We start from the raw sequence: 26,479 nt of genomic DNA on the forward strand, positions 1-26,479 counted from the left end.
AAATCTCTATGAGATGCAGAATGTAAAGAGAATTACAGATGCTGTGAACAATCTGCATTTAATTAGCACTGCAGGTGTGGGAGTGATGTTACCACCTGGGAGGAAGGAAGCTCTCTGTCAAAGGTAGGAAGCAAGAAGTTAGAGTGTGTGTGAGGTAACTAATGGAAGTCTGTTTGGGATACACTCTTGAGACAAGTCTCTGGGAGACTGAGTAATGGACCAACTGCCTAAGAGGGACTAAAGCATTTTTGAAAAGAGCAAGACCTCTGCAGCCAGTGGGCCAGTTAAAGGAGAATTCAACCCCTTCGGCGCTAAAATCCCTCCCCCTCCCCTGTGTTGCCCCCCTCCCTCCTCCCCCCTCCCTACTTCCCCCCCCCGAGCCAATGTCCCTAACTTATTACTGAACCCTCCGTGCAGTTCCTCTCCTGTTACATTCATGGCAGCCATATTCACCCATGCGCTCTTCTTCCTGTATTCACCAGCATTTGGTGGCGCAAGCGCAGTAGATGGATTTACTGGTAAGGATCTACTGCACATGCGCCCGAAAGTCACAAAGTTCCCGAAAAAAGAAATATATATATGTATATAATATATATATATATATATCAGATTTTATTTTATATAAATATTTATAATATTTATATTTAAATATATATCAGATTTTATTTTCAAAAACAAAGACCTATGAGTGCTGTCCTATTTCTGTATACATATAAAAACAGAATTGAAATAATGCAAAAATAATAACATACATTAGTTAGGACACATTATTGCTATTTATTTCTTTGTAACAAAATATTTACATTTATGATAAAAATAATTTTAAAAAAGCTTGACAGAATGATGATCATGCAAAACAGATGAACTCAAGTTTCTACTGTGCTCCTGTGGCTTGCCAAAAATTTAATACTTATTAATTCAATACTTCTCAATACAAAACATAACTTTTATTAACCATAATTACATTTTGTTTTTGTTTCCCACCCTATTTAAGTTAAAGTTTGGTGGTTTAGTCAAAGCAGTGGGAATACTTGTCAGGTGGCAAGGGACTTACTTATATTGCCCTGCTTGTAGGGTATGATTCAGTACCTTCTTGAGTACTGGTCCCAAGTTAGCAGTGCATAGTTAGTGGCATTCTCACTTGCATATCAGAAAATGGCTGCACCTGGTAAATGGCATGGCGGGTGGCCTATTCACACTAGTGGAGTTCTGGTTGGAAAGCATTAAGAAGTTGCTATTACATTGATTTTTGTATTGCATCAATTAGGAAAAGATTTGATGTTCAAAACTATTTAAGAAGTTCACATGTATTTGTGTAAATAACTACACAATAACCACTACATTTCCTATAAAATGTTACCCTTTGGATTATCCAAAGCCTTATTTGGGAAAAATAAGATTTTTAAAAGAAAATAACCCTGACCAAGGCAGCCACCCCAGGGAACAAGTATGTTCAAATGGAGATAGTACAGAAGTCATGTCTTTAATGCAGCACAATTGCTATCAGAAAGTATAGATCTACACATCAGACTGAGCAGTTTTTTTCAGAGACAAAGAAAATGTTTATGTTTTGTAATCATGGTGGTCCAGAAAAACGGAGTATATCATGATATGCACTATGATAAAATGATTATCTCTTTGCCATGATCTTGTTATACTGCAATATACACAAACAGGTGTCTATGTAACCCATGCTATTACTATGCTAAGGTGCAATTGTAGCCTTTTCTCTTTGTCAGTGATTACCGAACATATAAATGCAATGTTTGTATGAGGTGTATTTTCCCTTGATGTCACTGCTATTGCTATACAGCATGTGACACATTAAAATATAGAAATTTGAGATAGCAGATGTAAAGATCACTTTAGATGTGTTTCACTGTAGTGTGAGCACTGATTTTGAACTTATATTTTCCAGGATTTCCAGAAAAAAGAATGATCACAGAGCTAAATCAACATTCAGCCATGAAAAGATTACAACATGCACAATTTAAGAAAAAGACAAAAACACATTTAAATAGCAACACATTATGAGTAAATTTGTCTTATATACACCTTGTTTTTGAGTACATTTACAAATCCAGATCCAATCAATTAATCATAGATCAATAACATTACCAAAATTAATATAAGTCAGCAGGGTTTCTGTTTTCAGGTTTTGGTTTATTGAGCTTTTCTTCTGAACACCTTCTTCTACGATTCTCTTCATTGCCTTCACGTTGGCATAAACCATCTTCACTGCTTGCCTGCAAGCTGTCAAATGTACTCTCTTTGGTATTGTCCTTCTTTAAGTTTTTTTGCGCTTTATGCTTTCTTCTACAAAGGCCCAAACATTTATCTAGGCAGTTAAACCTTGTTTCTGTGGTACATGCATACATCCCTGCAGGTACTGCTAATACCATGGCACAGACAATTACAATAATATGGATGAGTTTCTCTCTTTGTTCCAGCTCACTTATATCACTACCGGTCATGAAAACAATGCATTGTCCTTTCTTGGGTAGCTGGCTTTTTAAGGTGACACACACTTCATATTTTGTAATTGGTAGCAAATCATTTACTGAGTATGAGTATATACCAGGACCAATATTAATTACTTCCTTCTGGGTATCCTCACATTTGCCAAAATAAATTGTGTACCATGTTTCTCCTGGATTATCTGTTACGGCAAACCATTCTAATGAAATACCATATGCTGTTTGCTTGGAAATCCTCAAATCTATGAAGACATTATCTTGAGATGATGATGATAGTGGTGGCAGAGAATTGGAAAGTGACGGGGGAACTTTCCCCACTTTATTAGAATGTACATTTAGAAGTATTGATGCGGAAGAATTGCCCAAGAAGTTTGTGCCAATGCATTTGTATACCCCTGCATCTGTAACATGTACAACTGGGATTATTAGTTCTGACTTGATCATTTCCTCATTGATAGCTGTTGTTGATACTGTAGAGAGATAAGACAACAATGAGAGGTCAAATAACATGTAATAATGTCAGCATATCATATTTTTAAAGCACCATAATAATGGAGGGCACATAAAAAAAAATATCCACCAACTGCCTGGGTGCCCGGTGGTAGTTCAGCAAGCACATCCACAGCAATGATATAGCACTCACAGGACATGCTTAAAAATAAAAAATGTATCATTTTATTGTGAAAAATGTATATTTCAGACACATATTCAGACCTTTGTTACTTTGTGTCTTTTAATTTGCAACATGGATTGGTCTGAATTGATCATTTCACAGTAGTCTTTTCTATACACACAATAGGCATTGTCAGGGTTCATTATTATGCATCAGTAGGGGGTGGTGACATCATGCCGATGTAATTGGCACCAACATTTGCACTGGTTATTTAGATAGTCGTTTGTACATTTTGAGGCATCTTGTTAAAGGTCTGACTATGTGACCAAAAAGTAAATTTTGCACAATAAAAGGATTTATTTTATTTTTAAGCAAGTCCTGTAAGAGTCATCGCTGTGGGTATTTTCAAAACAAGTATGACAGTAAACAGTTTTTTAAGGTGTAAAAGACTAATTTTGCAAAATATTTAATGTATAACATTATAAAATTTGATGTAGAGACGTGCTTGTATGCTAAAGGGGTACTTTAAGAGATGGCATAATCAAAGCTAAGACAAACTACCCCTTTAATAAGTGAAATAAAAGCCGTTGTAGATATAGGGGCATGGGATGGGCACATTTTTTTGCCTTGTTTCGCTGAAAAAATGACGCCCATAGACTTGTATGGTGTTGTGTGTCAAAAAAAGACGTGTGTCAAAAATAATTTCGCGCGACAACATTTTTTTGACGCCAATAGACTTTAATGGTCGTCGGCGACATTTCGCCGGCAGCAAATTTTTGACGAAACGGGTCAAATTCGCCCATCTGTAATAGGGGCATATTAATTATGCTGTGTAAAAAACAGCAGGATAATACAGCACACATCGGCAGGCACCGCATCTTAAAAAAAACTAATTTCTTTCACTTTTTAAAGTGTTTTTGCTTAGAATGACTTCCTCCAGAAGGAATGCAAAATAATGGTGTCAAATCTGGAGTTCTCATGGCAGAAAATTACAAACACCTTGATAAATTCACCATTTGTTTTACAAAGCTTTTTACACATAGTTAAGGTGCCATAAGTTAGGAAATGTAGGGGGGAAGGAGGGTAGCCCCAAAAACATTTTCAAAAATCTTTTTCAGCCTATCACCCATAAAAAAAGAAACAACGCCAGCGTTTTTTGGGACTTAGAAAATTTTTTAACTTTTTTTGAAGCAATCCCTATCTGCTCTATTGCACTTCGCCTGGTCTGAGGTGGCGAAGGAAGTCTGGCGTAAAAGGTAGCGTTCAGAAAAATGAGTGCGTCAGTGAATTTGCGTAGTTACGTCCGCTGCGCAAATTCGCCAGGCGTCTATTGAATTAATGAAAATGCAATACGCTAGTGAATTAACGCTAGCGTTAGGCGATTCGTCCTTTAGTGAATTTGCCCCTTGGAATCTGAAACTATTTTTGGTTTTGGTTTTTCTTTGCCCTGTTCAGCTCAGAAATATTATTAATAAAAAAAACAATAGACAAAAAAATTTTTTTGGCAAAAGTGCTATTGGTTAATAGCTAAATTGCTTACATTTGGGGAGTAGGAATCCAGCACCATCTTGGAGGTGGCATGTAGCATTAATAGTTAGCAGGACAGACTGTGAACCCAACGAGGGGTGAGTATTTGAGGTTGGTAATTGTGCACCAAATAGGGATTAGAATATTCAGAAGTGCAGATAAGAGGGGAAATAGTGTTATATGGGGAGGCAGTCATTAATTAATGGCTAACAACACTCTGCTTGTGCCTCTCCACATGACAGTAACACTGGATGCTTCAGGAGAGCAGTGTGTATGTGAGGATGTGAGAGGATCCACTAGAGAAGTTTTCTGCTTTATATTTACTGATTATTTGGAGAATTGCTACCAGTGCTTCAGTTCTATACATTGTTGTTCCTGTGAGAATCTATTTAATAAAGTATGCCTTGGTTCAGAGCCGGACTGGGAACAAAAAGCAACCTGGGCAAACACACACAGAGACAGATACACAAACACAGAGACACACACACACACACATACACAGACACACACAGACACACACACACAAAAACACAGACACACACACACACATACGCACACACACACACACACAAACACAGAGACACACAGAGAGACACAAACACACACACACACACAAAAACACAGACACACACACAGAGACACAAACACAGAGACACACACAAACACACACACAGAGAGACAGACAAACAGAGATACACACAGACACACACAAAAAACACAGACACATACACAGAGACACAAACACAGAGACACACACAGAGACACACACCCACAAACACACACACACACTTAGACACACACACACACAGAGACACAAACACACACACACAAAGAGACACACAAACACAGAGACACACACACAAACACACAAACAGAGATACACACACACACAGACACAAACACATGCACAGAGACACACACACACAAACACAGAGACACAAACACAGACACCCCTACCTCCCCCTACCTCTTCTAGGAGCTTCGTGAAACAGTACGGGAACTCTTTGACACCTCCCAACCCGTCTGCTGGCCAATCAGAGGGACTTTGCCTTTCCCTGACTGAGTAATTGCAACTGTGGAAGGTCAGTGGGGAGGTGCAGAGAAGTCTAGAGTGCAGAGAAGTGTGTGCTGCCTGAATCTGTACAGAACTGCTTCTTATAGGCCTACCCAACCCTGTCCTGTGGTTGGAGTCTACCAGTCGTGGGTAACCCCATTACAAATACATACAATTTTGATGGCATTTATTGTGTTATAGAAAAAAAACACCCTTAATGTGCTGCATTTGAAAGACCTTTTGGCCACACGCATTTGCTCACATTCTAAAATACATCTAGTATAGGTCAATCTAAAAACAACTGGACTTGCTGAGTAATCAATGAAGACGTTTCACTACTCATCCGAGCAGCTTCTTCAGTTCAACTGACTGGCGTGGGAAGTTCTTTTCATAAATACGTACTTTTCATAAATTGCAAAGAGCAGGATTAGGATTAGTTTTGTGGTTTCAGTAGGGCATCTAAGAGTGCTGCCTTGTATTTCTTAACCAAAAAGGCCACTCTAAATAGGTCCAGAAATAGGCCTATAAATACTGTCTCTTTTGTTTTGTGGGTAAAAAAACACATGCAGTATTTGTAGTACTCAGCTTGTAACGCTGTCAAGCCTCTAAATAACAATGTACTGATTCATCATTTATAGCATGGTATGGCATGTATAATTGTTTTTGCATCCCTGCTCTAAACATAATCACAGTAAGATTACATTAAAATGAGTAAATTATCCTCAGTAGCAACAATAAGCAGTACTAAATAAAAATACTACTATAAATCAGGTAAATTTATAGCTGCAACTAATAAGTATTTTGTAGTGAAATGAAACACAAAAAAACATGAACAATCAAGAAACATGAACTCACCATTGAACGCTTTAATAACCTTTAGTCCATAAGTCCACCATATTGAAGGCACTGGGCTTGCTTTCACAAAACAACTCAAAGTAGCATTCTGGCCTACTTGTACAGTAAAGTTAGAAAGTTGGGTGGAAACGAGTGGCTTCAAGCAGCTACTTAGGTCTACTTCATGAAAGAACTTTCCTTCTTTAGAATTAGGGCTAATGCAGGACAAATATGAATTCATCAGTATAATTGGGGGGCTAACTGTCTTTACAAAATGCACAAACCCTTTCAGTCTACAGTCACACATCCAAGGATTTTCATGCAATGCCAGAACTGCATTTGAAAGTACATCCTCTCTTCGGTCTGAGTCGTGTGCTTTTTGATACAGAGGCCAGTTTGCAAATACATCTTTAGAGATGACAGTAAGCTGATTGAAGGATAAATCTAAGTAGGTTAGGTTAGCCAGAAATTTTAATGCATGCTCCGGAAGGACATCTAATCTGTTATGTTTCAGATCTAAGATTTTCAAATAAGGGGTGTCTTGAAATGCTGTCCATGGTATTGATCTCAGCTTGTTTCCTTGAAGTCTCAACTCTGTTAGACTTTTCACATCTTCCAAGCTTTTTATCTGCATTACTGTAATGTTGTTAAAATTTAGCCATAGATATTGCAATTTGTGAACACTGCCAAACGATCCTCTAGATAATTCAGTGAGGTGGCAATTTTCTATTCTAATTTTGCGAATGTCTGGAGGAATGTCATCAGGTATTTTTTTGAGAGAAGAGGACATGCACAGTAAGCTTCTGAAAAAAGAAGGTAAATTATTACATATTACAGTTAAGCAAGTTGTATAGATTATATTAGGAATGTGTAGTGTAAAGCAGCTCATCTCTTTTTGAACCACATAAGCTGTTGCTGAACCAGTATGTTAATGACGACGATAATAGTATGTGGTATGTGATAAAATAAAGGTCTGCTAAGGTCATTGTTTCTTACATAAGGAATTTAATGCATGATTAAATGTATCTTTTCATTGTGGTCCAATCTTTATAACTGCAATAGATTTCACCTACTCAAAAAAACAACAAAAAAACAACAAAGCAAATATAGTAACATTCTCTATCTGCTGGTACAACAGAAATTATCAGGGCATTGCAATTTGTTTGCACTTTGGACATTCTGCAGGATAAGGGAAGATTGTGTCATACCTTTTTCTTAAGTTAACAATAAGAGCATGACACATGTTGCACACTATCCATCAAACTTTTCAAGGTATGAGACCTGTCTACCATATTGCAGAAAGCACAGGGTATATAAAGTACTATGAGGTACACATGAGACACCTGCCATAAAACCCTACTGAAAGTAGAAACAGATGTCTTCTGAAAACTGATCCCCAAAGAACAGAAAAAGGATTCCTGAAACCTCTCAGGGGATTCAATGCCTGCATTATTCCCAAAATGATGGTGGTATTGTGAGTAAAATGGTGCATTGTGGGGAAATATGCAGATTGTGCTCAAAGTTGCACTTTGCTCACTCACTGCATCAGGGTAAATTAATATGATGCTGAGTTACCTATATCCATTAGGGCTACTGGTTGAACAATTAGGTAGAGATCAGAACCACAGTAGATCAGTATGGAAAAACCTTATCTGCTGTATAATACACCAGACTGTAATCAGGCTCCTGAAAATTAATTATATTGCAGGATACCAGGTTTATACCCCAGAAAGACAGGCCTTACTTTACTGCAATGCTTGCTTTAAGTTTCAGGAACAACATTTTAGGCTGCTGAGTTAGAGAAAAAGTAGAACTGCATCCATTTCTTATTGTTGGCAACTGCACAGCCAGAAGAATCCCCTGATTCAACTCAACTGAAAGCTGCACAGCTAGACCAGCCCTTTGATCACACTTAGCTGGTGTCTGAACAGGTAGATATTAGTGCCCCCTGGAAAGGCCCTAGTCTGAAGCACATGTCCAATTGAAAGACTTATAGCACAAACTTTTTTTAAACACCTCAACCTTACTTTGACTGTTGAGGCAGACAGCTGGACATTAACATTTCCTTCTTTGAAAGAAACATATATACCCTTCATAGGAAAAAACGAAAACCATAAAAATAACGAGTTTAGGGGCAGCATAAACCACTAACACCAGAAGCTTTTTGGGCAGACTGGGAGGACACATGGATGGGGGGGCAAGCAATCACCAAATGCCGTGGCAGTAATACAGGATGGCAAATAAAGCATAGGTAGACATGGTATAGCAAAAATTGCACACCAGTGCCTTAACTTAACCAGGAGATAAAATATAGAAGACTACAAGTTAAGAGGTAATGTTCTGGAAGACAAAAAGGTCCCATGTAAAAAAAATACTGCCCTTAGGAAAAGTTATGGGAAGGCCTAATGCTTTCCCCATATAAAAATAAAACTTTACAAAAATCAGAAGCAGAAGGATCATAAAAGATTTGAAAGGGTCCTTCTGATGGGAACTTTACTGACATGGAGTTCATCAAGGGAAAGAGGGAATTTTTAAAGTAAAAAAATTTTAAATTCGAAGTAATTTTTTGAATACTTTGACCATCGAATAGGATACTACGACTTTGAATTTACTTTGACTTCGATTCAAAGTAAAAATCGTTTGAATATTCGACCATTCGATAATCGAAGTACTGTCTCTTTAAAAAAACTTCGACTTCAGTACTTCGCCAACTTAAACCTGCTGAAGCCTATGTTAGCCTATTTGGACCTGCCAGAGCATATTTCTAAGTTTTTGGGTTTCGAAGGAAAATCTATGAAATCGTTCGAATCGTACGATTCGAAGTAAGGTCATAGTGTGATCGTACGTTCGTACTACGATCGGAATACGATCGTATGATGAATAAAATCCTCTGACTTCGAATGTCGGAGGATTCTATTGGCTGGTCGAATTTCAAAGTATTTCCACTTTGAAATTCGACCCTTGATAAATCTGCCCCTATAAGTGAGGAAAACTGGGCCCAATTGGAAAAGCGCCAAGTTGCAATTATGTTTGATTTATATTATCCATTTTGAATGGAATATTCCAGGGTTCTGGACAGCTAAAGACTGAATCTGTTTTACTGTTTGGAATGGAAATATGTCCTTCAGTTCAACATTTGGCCACAGTGAGTGTTCTCTTTGGTTCACAGACCAAAGCTGAAATTTTAGATAGTTGTAAATCTGTGAATTATCATTCTGAATTGGTTGTACTGGCAGATACTGTACATTTGTTTCAAGGTTGGAAGTATTTTTAGAAAGTGAAAAAACACAAGGCTAGTTATATTAATACTTATTGTACATGTTGATACAATACAGGGCATGTTCTGATTATCCTTTTGGAGTGAGGGGTAGTTTTAACCTTTTTGTCCCAGAAGAAAAAAATAAATGCATGAATATATATATAATCTAATAAAGAACAACATTATTAGGCTGTAAATGCTACATCTTATGTATTGGGTGTCTAACCCAAGGCCACCACAAACCTTTAAAATATTTGCCAGAAATACTCCCTTTCTGTCTTTTCAACATAAAAGCCTGATTAAGGGGTTGTTCACCTTTGAATTAACTTTTACAGTATGATGTGGATATTGATATTCTGAGACAATTTGGAATGGGTTTTCATCTTTTATTATTATTTAAGTTATTTAACTTTTTATTTAACAGCTCTCCAGTGTGCTACATCAGTAATCTGTTTGCTAGGGTTCAAATTACCCTAGCAACCATGCATTGCTATGATAGACTGGAATATGAATAGGAGAGGCCCTGAATAGAAAAACAAGTAATACAAACTATATATTTGTAGGGGGGTAAGTAGGGGGTCAGTGATCTGCATATGAAAGCTGGAAACAGTCATAAAAAGCAGTTACTAAAAGGTAACTTAAAAGTGAAGCACCCCTTCAACTTAAAAGTTAAGCACCCATTTAATCATTTATATTCACTTTACATGGCAGCATAGAATGCAGTGCATTCTGCATCAGAATTGACTAATAATCTTCACTGTAGCTTTGGATTCAACAACAGATGTAAAGTCACTTTTTTGCTTGTGCTTTGATGATTTAATTTAAACAGTAAGCACTGCCTGCTGAATATTATTAGGCTATTAGAGCAGTGAAGTTTGCATCACTATTTCATTATCACCCAAGTTTTTTAACCAGAGCACAGAACACAGTGAGCATGCGTGAAACGGTTACTGAAAATATGGCCTATAAAAATCAGAAAAGGGGAACTACTATGGATAACATTGAGGCATTGATCATTGAAGTTAGGGCTTTTGGACCTCTGGATTGATACAGTACCTTTAGTACAAAAAATACAGTAAAAAATACAGAACTTCTAGCCAGGAGATAACAATTTTCAAAAGCTCATGTGTTTTAGCAAAGGAGGTTCCCACTGACATCAGTACAAAGATATTTTTGGAGATTTGTTGCCCATGGATAGCGCAGGTTTTGTGTGTGGCATTACCCTTATGGTTTCATTAAACATGAGGTAGGGTTTGCTGAGACAACACACAAAAAAAGCAGAACACAGCAGCACTGATAATAAACATACTGCAAGGAAAGCAGGATTTCTTCATAAAAGTAGAGGATTTTACATGTACAGGTCACAAATAAATAATATTTATTTAGTAGTTGTATTACCCTTAAACATAAGAAATGGCAGAAAGGTTTAATGTTACAAAGATTAATTATTATTGACACTTAATATTTTATCTTAATTTGGGATTTTTGTTTTACAGTTTAGGAGTGAGTGATATGTTTCTTATTCTTTTCCACCCTTGTTGCTACTGAAGGACCTTCAACAGCACTAATTTCAACTCATTTAGCTTGACTGTTTATATGAACAGAATTTAGTAGCTAATACAGTATATAAGGGTCGGTTATTTTTACTGTCATTGTTTCCTCTTGAACCTATGCATCATATAACAGTGTCTGATACTATGGTGTTTAGATTATCATTTACTGTTATTTTTTATGTTCAGTAGTTAAAGGACACAATCACTAATGTTATTCACTGTTTTTTTTTTCATTGTGCTATTTAGAGTTACTTCCAGGGGCAGAACTACTGGGAGCACAATTGCACCAGGGCCCCCAATGCCTTGGGGACCATCTGACGCTTGCGTCGATGCAAATCTGGGCTGAAAACTGCGTTCGGGGGAGGAGGGTAAATTATAAATATTAATGGTTTTATTGCTTCTACTAAATGGAGAATACAGTGAATATAACAACAGAAAAATTAGCATTGCTGCAAAGACATTTCAAACATAACTTAAACCAGTGCTGTTAGAATTATTGACTATAAGCAACAGTTTTAAAGCTAGGTGGATATTTCATTCTTCTAAAATATATTGTACAATATGTTTATGTAGAAATGGCAACATTTTAATATACAAAATAAAGGAGCAGTAATACAATTGTATTTAATCAGTCATATCCTTTGTACCATTCAAATTAATATAATCCCTTATATTTTCACAAACTACAGTGAAAAGAAATACAAAATGTATGATGAGTATCAGAGACTAAAGCAATTATTAAAGAGAAATTAGAGGAAAAACACCAGATCAAAAAGCTATATATATATATATATATATATATATATATATATATATATATATATATATATATATATATATATATATATATATATAGCATGGCAAAATATAGGTCTAGCTACTCAATCCACAGACAGTACTTACCTTCCAAATGTATCATTTGCACATGAGCACCCAGTTACACAAGGCAAAGACCCCAGGCAAAGCCTGACAAAGAGAAGGATCAAAAAAATAGAACAAAACACCTCCATATTCTCCCTTTGGTAAACAATGTGCCCTTATTCTGCAAGACATGCAAACTGCTTCCAGAGTAAATCCTATTAGCAGTAATCTGTCTTAAAACAGAACAAGAGGTTGTTGAAGATGGTAAGACTAGGATGCAAGGCTGTTTCTCTTTCACACACCCTGGCTACCATATTCTGCAATGGATAAATTATATTAGCTTCCTTCTTTCATTCTGCTAATGGTATTTATAGGTATAGTCCATATGTTCTGTAAGCTAAGCTAATGCCCCTCTTTCATCATTGATCATTTTTTTTATATATTTTTTTTCACCTGGGAATTGTGAGGCTGCAGCTCTTGCACAAGCATTGATGCCTTTGAGTGAGCACCGAAAATGAATGTAATCACCATACCGTGGAGTAGTCAGTGCCACTTTTGGCATGAAAATGTGTGTATTTAAAACCTATTCTTGCTAATGCATATGGCCTGATTGGATTGCCTATGGCTGGATTGCTCTTACCTTGTTCCTGTCTGAGCTGTTGCTAATGGATTCCTGTTTTGTGACTTTTGAATTATTTCCTGACTCTGTATGTTAAATTTTGCATCAACTTATACCCACTGATGAGTGAAATTTATCATCAGGTTTCACCCATAGACGCCCATAGACTCCAATGGGTGAAGAAAATTGTCGCAAATGTAAAAAAATTGTAACGTGTCAAAAAAAATTGTCATCCATAGACTTCAATGTCGCTGTTTTGTGAATTTTCATTGAAGCAAAACAGGTCAAATTCCCCCATCACTACTTTTATGTGATCTATGCATAACACTTGTATTGCCTTGTCTTTGACCTGCCTTTATTTGCCTGTTTCAAGGACCATCTGTGCACCTTGCCTGTCCCATCTGCAATCAGAGCCAACCTTGCCTGTTACCAGCCTGTATAAAATATAGGGTTACTGTATGTCTATCTTGCCAGCACTAGTCTTGCATTTCTCCCCAGCAAACGTTTCCTCTTTAGTTCTTTATTAACCCCAACTTGGCAATCATTGGCCTTGACAGTATGTCCAGACCATCCAGAAAGCCATCAACCCTGATACTTATTTCAAATTATTGACCACTATTCTCACTATTTAAATTCCAATTATTAAAGGAACCCTCTAAAGTTTTACAGTCATTTTTGCAAATAGAAAAATACACATGCTAGCCATATAATATGTAGTATAGTATATTATGGCACCTATCTGTGTAATTGAACCTGGCTGTAATTTCTACTGACATTTTACACTTTGCTTATCATTTAGGGACCTATTTATTAAACCTCAAATTTTTCTGGTCGAGTTTCTAAAGGGGAAAACCTTGAATTTTTAGAGGAAAAAACTTTTTTCTGCCTGCATTCAAGACCTTGCAAGGCCTGCACCACTCCTCTGGAATTCTCTGCTACAGTCTGTACGACTTTATTCCAACCTTTCTACTTTCAAAAGATCTCTTAAAAAACACTTATTTAGAGAAGCCTACCCTCACTCTGTTTAGCTACCAAATGCAATATCTGTCAGGTATTGCTGGGTTTCTGGCTCAATACCTTAACCATTTGGCCAGGTGAGTAGCCTGTAGGGTTGCTCGCTATGTGTAACCTGGCCTCTGCAGTCCCAGCCCAGCTGCCGCCTGATTGGCCTCTCCAGCCCCAGCTCAGCTGCAGCCTGTTTGGCATCTACAGCCCTAACCCAGCTGCTGCCTAGTTTAATCAGCCAATCAGGGCTGACTCTTCCCTATTTAAGGGCAGCACTTAGACCACTCCTTGCCAGAGCATTGCATGGTTTTCCTAGTACTGCGGCAGCGCCCCTAACTAGGTAGTGCTAGCTCTTGCCCCTTTTCCCTTATTATTCCGCCTTGCCTTGTCTGCCTGTCCTTGTCTTGCTTTACCTTATCTTGTACCTTCCCAGCCTTGACCTTGACCTGACCCTGCCTTGCTTGTTCCTGATTTCTGCTTCCTGTTCCACCTTGTACCGACCTTGTCTTGCCTGTTTCTGATTCTTGCTTTCTAACCCTTCCTTGTACCTTGTCCCTGTCTTGCTATCTTGCTCCAGTCCTCTCTTGCTATCTTGCTCCAGTCCTCTCTTGCTTTGCTATCTTGCTCCAGTCCTCTCTTGCTCTGCTCTCTTGCTATCTTGCTCTAGTCCTCTCTTGCTCTGCTCTCTTGCCATCTTGCTCCAGTCCTCTCTTGCTCTGCTCTCTTGCCATCTTGCTCCAGTCCTCTCTTGCTCTGCTCTCTTGCCATCTTGCTCCAGTCCTCTCTTGCTCTGCTCTCTTGCCATCTTGCTCCAGTCCTCTCTTGCTCGGCTCTCTTGCCATCTTGCTCCAGTCCTCTCTTGCTCGGCTCTCTTGCCATCTTGCTCCAGTCCTCTCTTGCTCGGCTCTCTTGCCATCTTGCTCCAGTCCTCTCTTGCTCGGCTCTCTTGCCATCTTGCTCCAGTCCTCTCTTGCTCGGCTCTCTTGCCATCTTGCTCCAGTCCTCTCTTGCTCGGCTCTCTTGCCATCTTGCTCCAGTCCTCTCTTGCTCGGCTCTCTTGCCATCTTGCTCCAGTCCTCTCTTGCTCGGCTCTCTTGCCATCTTGCTCCAGTCCTCTCTTGCTCGGCTCTCTTGCCATCTTGCTCCAGTCCTCTCTTGCTCGGCTCTCTTGCCATCTTGCTCCAGTCCTCTCTTGCTCGGCTCTCTTGCCATCTTGCGCCAGTCCTCTCTTGCTCGGCTCTCTTGCCATCTTGCGCCAGTCCTCTCTTGCTCGGCTCTCTTGCCATCTTGCGCCAGTCCTCTCTTGCTCGCTCTCTTGCCATCTTGCGCCAGTCCTCTCTTGCTCGGCTCTCTTGCCATCTTGCGCCAGTCCTCTCTTGCTCGGCTCTCTTGCCATCTTGCGCCAGTCCTCTCTTGCTCGGCTCTCTTGCCATCTTGCGCCAGTCCTCTCTTGCTCGGCTCTCTTGCCATCTTGCGCCAGTCCTCTCTTGCTCGGCTCTCTTGCCATCTTGCGCCAGTCCTCTCTTGCCATCTTGCGCCAGTCCTCTCTTGCCATCTTGCGCCAGTCCTCTCTTGCCATCTTGCTCCAGTCCTCTCTTGCGCCAGTCCTCTCTTGCCATCTTGCTCCAGTCCTCTCTTGCCGCCAGTCCTCTCTTGCCATCTTGCTCCAGTCCTCTCTTGCGCCAGTCCTCTCTTGCCATCTTGCTCCAGTCCTCTCTTGCGCCAGTCCTCTCTTGCCATCTTGCTCCAGTCCTCTCTTGCGCCAGTCCTCTCTTGCCATCTTGCTCCAGTCCTCTCTTGCGCCAGTCCTCTCTTGCCATCTTGCTCCAGTCCTCTCTTGCCATCTTGCTCCAGTCCTCTCTTGCGCCAGTCCTCTCTTGCCATCTTGCTCCAGTCCTCTCTTGCGCCAGTCCTCTCTTGCCATCTTGCTCCAGTCCTCTCTTGCGCCAGTCCTCTCTTGCCATCTTGCTCCAGTCCTCTCTTGCGCCAGTCCTCTCTTGCCATCTTGCTCCAGTCCTCTCTTGCGCCAGTCCTCTCTTGCCATCTTGCTCCAGTCCTCTCTTGCGCCAGTCCTCTCTTGCCATCTTGCTCCAGTCCTCTCTTGCCATCTTGCTCCAGTCCTCTCTTGCGCCAGTCCTCTCTTGCCATCTTGCGCCAGTCCTCTCTTGCGCCAGTCCTCTCTTGCCATCTTGCTCCAGTCCTCTCTTGCGCCAGTCCTCTCTTGCCATCTTGCTCCAGTCCTCTCTTGCGCCAGTCCTCTCTTGCTATCCACTCTAGTCTCCTTCTGCTCCTGTCTTGTTATCCTGCTCCAGTCTCCCTCTGCACTCTATCCCCAGTTTTATCTGATCTACGCCCGCACCGTCCTGTCCCATCCATTCTGTTCTTGTTGCATTGTCGCCCTATTCTTCCATCCAGTCCTGATCTTCGCCCTCTCCGTCCTGTTCTGCACCTGATCCAGACTGACTCTTCGCCCTCAACAACCTGTTCCTGCTTTCCCTTCAAGTGTTCCCTAGGCACATACAGCTCCTGCCTCAAGGACTCTCCCTTTCCCTTCTGTCTCCACAGCTCCCCCTACCTAATCCTTGACAATATCATATTGTAGCGTATGGTATCCCAAAACCCAGTGTAAACCCCAAGGTCCCGGTCTAGGACCTCAATTCTGCCTATTGCAGTCACTTTTGGCTTCGGGAGGAGCACTTTGCTACTCATATGATGCCAGGACCTAATGCAAGAAGACCAAGGGGGAAGCTCTGGGCAGGCAAGGGAACCATCAAGTATAATTGGAAGGATGGGGAACAAGGAGAGTGGTTAATGGACAGGCCAGGTCAATACCAAACAGACAATGCAGTGCCAAAATCAGGAAGCTGAAGTGTAGTCAAGGTCACAGGCCAAGGTCAAACACTAATCAGAAGCGCAGCACCAAATCAGGATCTGAAGAGTAGTTAAACACAGTTTAGGCAGCAGGAAAGCAAAGTCAGGAACAGGCAAGGATCAAAATACTGGGACATAGACCTATACAGGGCAATGAGTCAGAATAGAGTAGGGGGTTTTATAGCCAGTCAAATGGCTTACACAAATCACCTGTGGCCAGAACCAAGCCATGCTTACTAGCAATTACCAAGTATAGTAGTGAACCCGGCCTTAGCTGTCTTTTCGCATAGAGCAGTGGTAATCCAGATAGCACAGGATCACCAATCCCTGGTTCAAATCAAGACAGGTTATCACACAAATGCTACATCTCTCACCTGCTTGTTTTTTATTTTGCCCACTCCCGCAAAATTGGAAGCTCTTTTGCACAGGACCGTTCTTACCTTTTGTACTGGTACTGGTTGTTCTGTATGTAACTCTGTATGTTATATGTATGTAATTCCTGTGATTTTTGTATAAGCACATTTATTTTACAGCACTGTGCGATATGTTGGCGCCTTAAAAATACATCTTATTAATAATAATAATAATAATAATAATAATAAAAGGTAAAAAACATGTTCCAATTGTGGCTATCTGCCATTGACGTCTACATAATTTCAACTGGTTTTAGCTGGAGTATTTTTGTATTTGAATTTTTAGCAGCTACAGAGCATAGTACAGTACATCTCGAGCTTTTTGTCCCTTTAAAAATTCTAGTTTTTCCCTTTTAAAAACTTAACCAGAAAAATTCAAGTTATTGAAGTTATATAAAGGCCACTTAGAAATTTCCTGTTTTTGCTGTTGTGTAGTTGTATGTTAGAATGATGAAAGTCCTATGTAATACCTGTTGCCTCAGAAGCAATTGTTTCAGAATCCACATTCCAGTATTGTTCACTGATGACAAGGACAAGGTTGAAACAAACAAGTTTGAAAATATGGCTCTGAATAATTATGGCATATTTGTGCTATTAAACCAGCAGTTCTGGAGGCTTAGTTTGTCACAGGGATATTACGGAGTGATTTGAATGTCTCCGTCCATGATTCCTCTCATTTTTGGTTTTAAGGCAGTGCCATGTGTGGAGCATGAGACATGTGGATATGTTCTGATTTCAGAAAGCCTTACACGGCTTGCACACAGCAGGTAATAGGAACGTTATTCTAAGTAATCATTCACATGTTCACTGACTTCACACTTCTTGCATATTATATAAACTTATTAATGCCCAGTCTAACTCAGTGTCAGCTATAAATTGTGAAGCTTTGCTGGGATTAAAACCAGGGAAATGCCAGTTGTTAGCTGTTTTTTCCCACATGAAGACAGACAAGAGGATCCCAGTGAATCTGGTCTTATCATCTGCTTTCTTCAATGTTTGTATGAAATGTCTGTTACCTAAAGGACTTGTTACCTTCCCACTCCTAGTGCTAGATATTGCCCTTACTTCCATGTGTCCCCTATTTCACTATCCTCCAGATTATAATTGCAAAGATAATAAAGTGGATGGAGAAAGCCTGAGACCATTTGTCTGCTTTATATCACTTTTTAGCTGGTCCTTACAACAATCATCGGTCAACACACCGTGGGGTGGTCTCTATAGAATATAAATAAACAATAGGGCAGTTTTACAGGAAAGTTATTTGGATGGACAGGAAGTTGGAAGGTGAAAGTAATTTCAGTTTCAGTCTTTGCATTATGCCAAGCAAGAAATCACTAAAACTATAGTTTTGTATTCATTAAAGGGGTTGTTCACCTTCCAAATGCTTTTTTTCAGTTCTATTGTTGACATCTCTCCCAGAGCTGCTTTAGGAAGACACAAGAAAGTGAAAAATCAAATTTTAAAAATTTACATTTTAACAGTCAGAAATATAAAATAGAAAGTAATTGAAGAAAAGTATGTATTTATGGTGAACTATATAACTGTTATAACTGAACTGAAAAAAAGTCCAATTCACAAAGCTCACACTGAAGGGGGTGTTATACTGCTTCTTTAAAGGATAAGGAAAGGTTAAAGCGAAGTAAACTTAATCAGAAAAGGCTAGGTAAAAACAACTATAAACATTCATAGTATTGCTGCTCTGAGTCCTTTGTGAAAAGATCCACCCCATTCCTTCCTCTTATTCTTTACACATGGGCTTGGCATCAGATTCTCTTCTCACAGCTCAAACGCTCTGCCCTGGGCAGTTTGCCTACACAGCTTGCTCACTCCCCCTCCCTTCTCCTCAGTGCTGGACCAGACCAGCCAGGTGTCCTGGGCAACCTGGGCATTTGCAGCGCTGAACTGACTTGGGCGCGCACAAGCGAATTGGTGAACACAAGGCTTGTGAGCACGAACAGTCCTACACAGCTGGCAGAGTGAGGAGAGTTGGGACCGGAATAGAGGTAGGAGGCAGAAAAGGTAAGCCTGGCCCCCCTCAGCTTTGCGCCCTAGCCACTTGCCTACCCCTAGTTCCAGCCCTGCTTCTCCCTCACTCCCCTTCCTTTCTTCCTCCTGTAACCTCAGAATGGAGCCAACAGCTAGAGCCAGGCAGGGAAGTTATGTCATACAGAACTGATGTAATGGCTGCAATCTTAAGAAAACAGAATGTGCTTCTGTGTAGGGTTGCCATCCGACCGGTTTTATATGTCAAGGCTCCTCTTTGATTGACACGACAATTAGCTAATCACCGTTCGCCATGTCATAGTCAAGCTCCATGATGGCACACATCCTTCCAGTGGTGGCATGCGTCCTGCCCCAAAATGGCATATGCTCTGTCCCGTGATGTCACATGCACACCACCTATCCAGAAAGCACATCCAGGAAAATTGGCAACCCTACTTCTATGGCTGTTTACTCAGATATGGTAGAGCATTCTGCAGAATAAAGGTGGCCATACACACACAGATATTATCGTAAGAAACAAAGATATTTGTGTGTATGGTTGAAGACAAGCTGACCAATATCGGCAAAAGATAACAGTTGGCTTTTAATGTCTTTCTGGCCAGTGTTTACTGCTGAATCATCAGCTATAGGCAGAACTACCTGAATAACTGATGATTCATCCCTAAATTTTTGTATTAAAAATGAACAATCTTACCTGTGACCAAAGATCATAAATGTTAGGTGCATGGCCTCCTTAAATACAATGTTCTAGCTTGCACTAATGTGGCTAATCTATTGGTAAAAACTGCATCACTAGCTTTCCTTCTCCTTTAAAGGGGAACCAGGAAATCAGGAAATCAATAATCACAGAAATGAATCAACACACCAAGGGGCATATTTGTTAAGGGTCGAATTTAGAGTTTATGGAAGTTTATAAAAACTCCCATAAACTCCCTTTAACTCCCATAAACTAGAAATTTGAAAAAATTAGGACCAATCGAAATGTAATAAAAAATTTTATTTTTTTAAATTCGAGTGAATAGGATTGTCCTGCAAACTCAAATCGAATTCAATTTGAGTTTTTTCACGAATTTTTTATTTTTTTCTAAAAATTGGATTTTCAAAAGTCCCCATAGGCTAAAACATCAATTCGGTAGGTAGATGGCAGTCTAATTCGAATTCTTAAAGGGACTGCACATGATAAATTTCAAATTCCAATTTTTTTTAAACTCGAATCGCATTTTGACTATTCCCTAGTTGAATTACACTAATATAAACTCAAAATTCGAATTTAAAAATTCGAATTTTAATTTAACCTTGATAAAGCCGTCCCGAGTTATGAAAGTATCTAAATATAATGTATTTGAGATTTTGTACAGTTTTAAAAATATTTTAAATTTATTTTAAAACTTTTTGCATATTTTTGTGTTAATATTTCTTTAAGAGTGAACCTTTGATCAATTACTTGACCTTCTGCAGCTGTGTGTGTGTGTGTGTTTTTGTACACAGCAGAGTAATTTAGTGATCATTGGATCCATCTTGTGGACATTAACCAGAATACAGTTTTAAAAGCAGCTTAAACAGAATTAATCTATCATTTATGACAATTGCACCATACTGTATATAGTTTATTGATTTGATTTCTGTGCATTTCACGATTGTTCCTTAAGGCAGAACTAAACCCTTAACTTGAATATGACTTCAAATGCCATATTTTATATGCTGAACTTATTGAACCAGCCTAAAGGTTCAGAATCTTTGTAGTAATGACCCAGGCCTTCAATGTTGCCACATAAGTTTCCCATCTTGAATATTGTTAGGTCAATATTAGTTTGCTATGAGCAGCTATTAAAGGGGTGTTTCAACTTTAAGTTAACTTTTAATATGGTACAGAATCACCAATTCTAAGCAACTTTTCAATTGGTCTTCATTTTTTAAAGCGATACTGTCATGCTTTTTTCAAAATGCATCTGTTAATAGTACACTTCTAGCAGACTTCTGCACTGAATCCGTTTTTTTTTTTGTATTTAATTTTGAAATTCCCCGGTCTTGTGACTTGTGCTTTGATAAACTTCAGTCACTCTTTACTGCTGCAGTGCAAGTTGGAGTGATATCCATTCCCCCCCCCCAGCAGCCCATCAGCAGAACAATGGGAAGGTAACCAGAAAACAGCTCCCTGGTAGATATAAGGACAACACTCAATGTCATTTACATTGAGTATGAGAAACAATAACCTGCCTAAAAGCAGTTCCATCCTGAAGAAAATTGGTTATCTTTCACACTGTCTAATTATGATCCTGAGATGTATATGTAAGAGTGCAGTGTTGCATTAAGAATATCCAATAGCCTTCCTTAGGAATAAGGGATAGGAAAGAGCCCAAGACTGAGGACAGAAGTTGGGTTCCCTGAAGAAATTCATTAAAGAGTTTCACTAGATAAGGATTAAGAATATGGGAATAGAGTTTGTAGTATTTATATGGGAATACATCAGGGCTTGGGATTTTGCGATTCGGCATACTTTAAAGGCTAGTGCTTCTGAAGTGATATATTCGTTTAAAACCTATCTTTCTTCCTCAGTCAGTTTTGGGAGGTTGGATCCCGCAAGGAAACTAGAGAGCACATCTTGGTCTTTAGGTGGTGGTGATCTCTGTCAAGGGATTGTATGTAAATTATACAGTTGAGACAGGCAGGCCTTTAAATGTTCATTATTATATTGAAGTCCCAACGTTTATAATTGGGTTTGTATGGTAATGTACCTTTTGTATGAGTCTTTCTTCCTGCTTGTTGCATATAGCCTCTCATGATTGCCTTATGGGCTTACTCACTAGAACTTTAGCTATGGGTATACAGACTACTGGAATTTTATTGAATCTTGAATTTAAATAGGTTCTACCTTATCATGACCTTGTTCAAAAAGCTCCTCAAAACACTCTGGCATTTTGTCAATCCCTATAGTGAACGAGTGAAAACAACCTTACCTACATCATTTGAGTTATCAGCTAAATCTGTCTTCCTCAGAAAGGGTTTATCTTCAAAAGATACCAAATACTTTCAAAGCCACAGATAGACTGACCTTGCAGACACCCCTATATGGTTAAATGGGACTTGTTTCTTCTCTAGCCCCTCTCTGACCAAGACTGGGCCTATATCTGGGAAAATGCAGGAAAATGGTTATCTGTGGTGACACTTCGCCAGGCGTAGTTTCGGCAGGGCTCCGCAAATTCACTAAAATCCGAAGTTGCGCACAGGGGTAGCGTAAGGTTGCGAAGCTGCGCTAGCGTTGATTCGCTATATAAAGCGAAGTTACGCTAGCGAAGGCTAATTTGCATACGGCGCGAAATTCAAATTTCAATGGAGGAACACGTATCTGCACTACAAATGCCTAGAAAACCTTCAAATCAGCAAATAAAAATTTTATTTTGCCCTACACATGTGCCCACTGTCTAGGTAAGTTGCCATGAGTCAGGAAATGTAGGGGGGAGGAAGGGGAGCCCCAAAAAATTTTCGATCTTTTTCAGCCTATCAGCCATCATGTAGAAAACACGCCAGCGTTTTTTTTGGGACTTAGAAAAAAAATTGACTTTTTTTTAAACAATCCCTATCTACTCTATTGCGCTTCGCCAGGTCTGAGGTGGCGAAGGAAGTCTAGCGTAAAAGGTAGCGTTCAGTACACTGCGCAAGTTAGTGAATTTGCGTAGTTTCATCGCTAGCAAAAACTTCGCCTGGCGTAAGGTTGCGAAGTAACACTAGCGAAACTACGCCAGCGCTCGTTAGTGAATTTGCGCAGTAGCGAAAATGCCAAACGCTAGTGAATTAACGCTAGCGTTCGGCGCTTCGCGGCTTAGTGAATTTGCCCCTATATGTCCTACAGTAATGGTCTGATTAGTGATGGGCATATCTGACCCATTTAGCCAAATGCATTGAACTCTATGAGCGGCAAATTATTTTTTGATACGGAACAATTTATTTCACCAATCGGAGTCTATGGGTGTCTTTTTCACAGCAAACCTGGTGAAAAATTTCGCTCATCACTGGGTCTGAAGTCTCGGAGCTTCTGAGCAGTATATTCCATAAACCAATACCAGCAGACCCAAGTGCATTCTTACTGGGCACACCAATTCTGATGACTCATAAGTCCATCCAGGCTTTAATCAACCAAATACTTACTGCCACCGCTTATCCATTGCAGTTAAGTGGAAAATATCCTACTCTACTCAAAATCAAAAGAAGGGTAGACAACAATGTGAGCTTTGAATTTGGCATAGCTAAGCTACATAATGATACCCAATGTTTTCTAGTGTTTTCTAGAGATCTGGGCACCCTGGGGGGGGGGTTCCTACTCTTTTTTTTTTTTTTTTGATTCCTTGCCAAGTCCACCATCCTGTACTTAGAAAGTCTCACATGCAATCTTATCATTTGTATGGCTCATTGTTTACTAACAGGTGATGAACCCTAAATGTATTTATCCACCATTTCACTGTTTCATATGCATTTGTATGTTCTATAGCCTTTCTATAAACTGACGAAAAAAAAAAATATTTAATAGACTCATTACAAATACTGTGAAAATATCTTCTAGTGCAGTAGTGTGATCATAGCCATGGATGCTGGGAGGGATTAAAGAAGTTATGCAGTCAGGGGACCCATGGAAGAGGAGGCCCCAAGTGATGAAAAATTTTGTTTTGTGGGCTGCATATGGAACTTGAGGATGGGGTCTTGGATAGATAAGGGGCAGGGTTTTGGTATAGAGGAATATGACTGGTGTGGATCATGCATGCATTTATTGGGGCCACATTGTTGCCACGGAGGCCCTGCTGATTTAGTAGTATGGGGGCCCCTTACGATTCCTGATGGCGGCCCTGATCATTGCTAATTGCATATTGGTTGCAACATATTGGTTCTCTGCAAATTTTGATGAATCCTTGTCTTGTGTCTGGCAGCAAATTTTCAATAAAAGTTAAAGTAAGCAATTTTAATTACTGGTTTATATGAGAACTAATCCAATTCATTTGATAGCAATATTGCCCTGGATACTCCATGCCATACACACATGGTAGCCCTGCCCCAGTGCTCCCATCAATAGGACCCTTAGTAAAGCTTTAAAAGCTGTACCCCACCCCAGTCCAGTGTGTTTTTGTCCTTCCGCTTCAGTTTATTTTTTGCTCCCATTGGAAGCAAGTTTTTATTTTTAGCCTTCTGAACGCATTACGGCTGCCAAAAAGAATATTAGGGACTGAGATCTTTTATTCCCCTATGCATATTACCTCATTTTTATGGAGTCCTCGGTGTTCCATCTTTTGGATCAGGTAGGCACTAGTGATGGATGAATAAATTCGCCAGGCATGGATTCGCGGCAAATCTACATGTTTTGCCGCCAGGAAATAATTTTGCGAAACTGCAGCGAAAATTTGCAGACGAAAAATGCGCGCAACATAAAAAAATTGTCGGGTATCAAAATTATTTGGACGCCCATTGACTTTAATGCATTTGAACAAAATAGCCACACATATAAAAATTGTCACTTGCATCCAAATTCAAGAATTATTTTGATGCCCATTGACTTCAATGCGTTTTGCAAATTTTTCGGTGAAACACCGCAGATTTGCCAATCACTAGTAGGCACAGTGGTACTATGACTGATATCACTTGATCCATGTACCCTCCCAGTCTGCTTATAGCTTATCCGGTAGCAAGTGCTCTGTCCCCCCATTTGTGTGCCTTACCGGCATGCCGGAAAATCGTTTGGCAGCAGTGGTGTGTATGGCCCCATATGATTTTTGCGGATGGGAGAGGAAGGTGTAAGTTATCTAAGTTACCTGTTACTTTCAGAAGTTTTGGCTGGCCCAACCCATTGGGTTAATGGGGACTCATTCCCATTGGAGTCCCAGGGTTCCCCTGTTGGAGAGGGGTTAGCAGACATCTCTGGACTGAGCCTTATGGCCTTTTTTTCCCCCTATACTTGGGTACACATTTTTTCTTTAAATGGAGGAATTTATGTATCAGAGTCAGCTGCCTCTCTCACAAGTCTTTTCCAATGTTGCGTTTATGTCTATACTTATCTTGGATGCATGTTAAAGAATAGTTACAGTGAACTATCGGTTAATGTTTCAGGCTGGAGCCCTAGGATAAGGAAGTTGTTTCCCTGTGTTTTATAATGAAAGAAGAGTTTGTCCTTAGCATTATTACATGGATTGGACTACTCTGTTATAGTCTTTCAACTAATTTTTGATCAGGGCAAATAGATATTTGCTTTTTGGCCCTATTCTACATGGTATAATGTGTTTCTGATCAGGTCACATCCTTGTAGACTCAAGAGGACTGTATTCTGGCAAATGCTATGCATGCCTGTATGTATTTCTTTTAGGATGCCCATTCCAGATGGCATGGAGATCTTTTAGTACTATCCAAACTAGTTTGGCTGGAGAGCATGAGCATATAATAATAGGAACAGTTTCAGCAATTGTTGGAAATCTGGCCTATGCTGCTGAGTGCTCCAGCATTAGTGTATAGGAATCACTGGATGTATATAGGAATATTGTACTTCCATTTATCCAGTTTATATACCAGGTTATTTCCAAGTAGGCCCAGTCACTCTGATTTCAAACTAGATTATTTACAGTGCAACAAGGGTTCTCCTAGTGGTTGCTCTAGTATTACCATGTGGTATTTTTGTCTATAATCCTGTGTAAGGGGTATGGGGGAAATTCTAGACTTATGTCCCATTCCTTGGCTTGTGGGGATACTCCACTTGATTTCTTGCATAGTACTTGAGTTTTATGGTTCAAGGATAAGTACAGACTTCTCAGGTGCTCTGTAGATTTCAGCATCTAAGAGGCAATGTGTAACAATATCTGGTGGTCTTGTGGGGTACCTGGGCATGCCTGCAGCTCTCCTTGTGAGGAGTCTGCATCTTCAGTGCTGAATTCTGGCGCTTGCATCCTTTTATTTTTTGGCGCCATCGCTCTTGGAGTGAAATTCAAATATTTAAGGCAGAGACACACGGGAAGATTCGGTGAGATTTAGTCGCCCATCGACTAATCGCCTTTTCTTCGGGCGACTAATATCCCCGAAAAGCACTCAGAGAGCTTTGTTTTCCAAGGGTCGTCCAAAGTTGCCTCACGAGATTAGTCGCCTGAAGAAATGTCGCTGGGTGACTAAATCTCCCAAAATGTTCCAGTGTGTCTCTACCCTTAAATGCATCTGGTTACTATCCTCTTCTCTTTCTATGGAGTTTAATTCTCTCATCCCAGATGGTGTGTCATGCTGGTTTTACACTCAGTCTCATTACTTTGATGTGGGCTTTGCCTCTATACAGAGCTATTTCCTTTTTTACCCGGCTATTTGCACTTAGTAACATAGTGACATAGTAACATAGAAAGTAAGGTTGAAAAAAGACACACGTCCATCAAG

The 26,479-nt window shown here is 39.8% G+C and overlaps 1 protein-coding gene across 1 annotated transcript; it reads right to left on the bottom strand.

Moving 5' to 3' along the window:
• Positions 1–753: 753 nt before the first annotated feature.
• lrit2.S (leucine-rich repeat, Ig-like and transmembrane domains 2 S homeolog) lies at positions 754–12,334 on the bottom strand. Its single transcript, NM_001094334.1, is given in 3 exon segments — positions 754–2,947; positions 6,527–7,308; positions 12,221–12,334. Coding segments are annotated over 2 exon segments (1,437 nt in total). The 5' UTR covers positions 7,140–7,308; positions 12,221–12,334; the 3' UTR covers positions 754–2,123.
• Between the last annotated feature and the right edge of the window lie 14,145 nt (positions 12,335–26,479).

This window comes from Xenopus laevis, chromosome 7S (assembly GCF_017654675.1).
Source record: "Xenopus laevis strain J_2021 chromosome 7S, Xenopus_laevis_v10.1, whole genome shotgun sequence".
Taxonomy (NCBI): Eukaryota; Metazoa; Chordata; class Amphibia; order Anura; family Pipidae; genus Xenopus; species Xenopus laevis.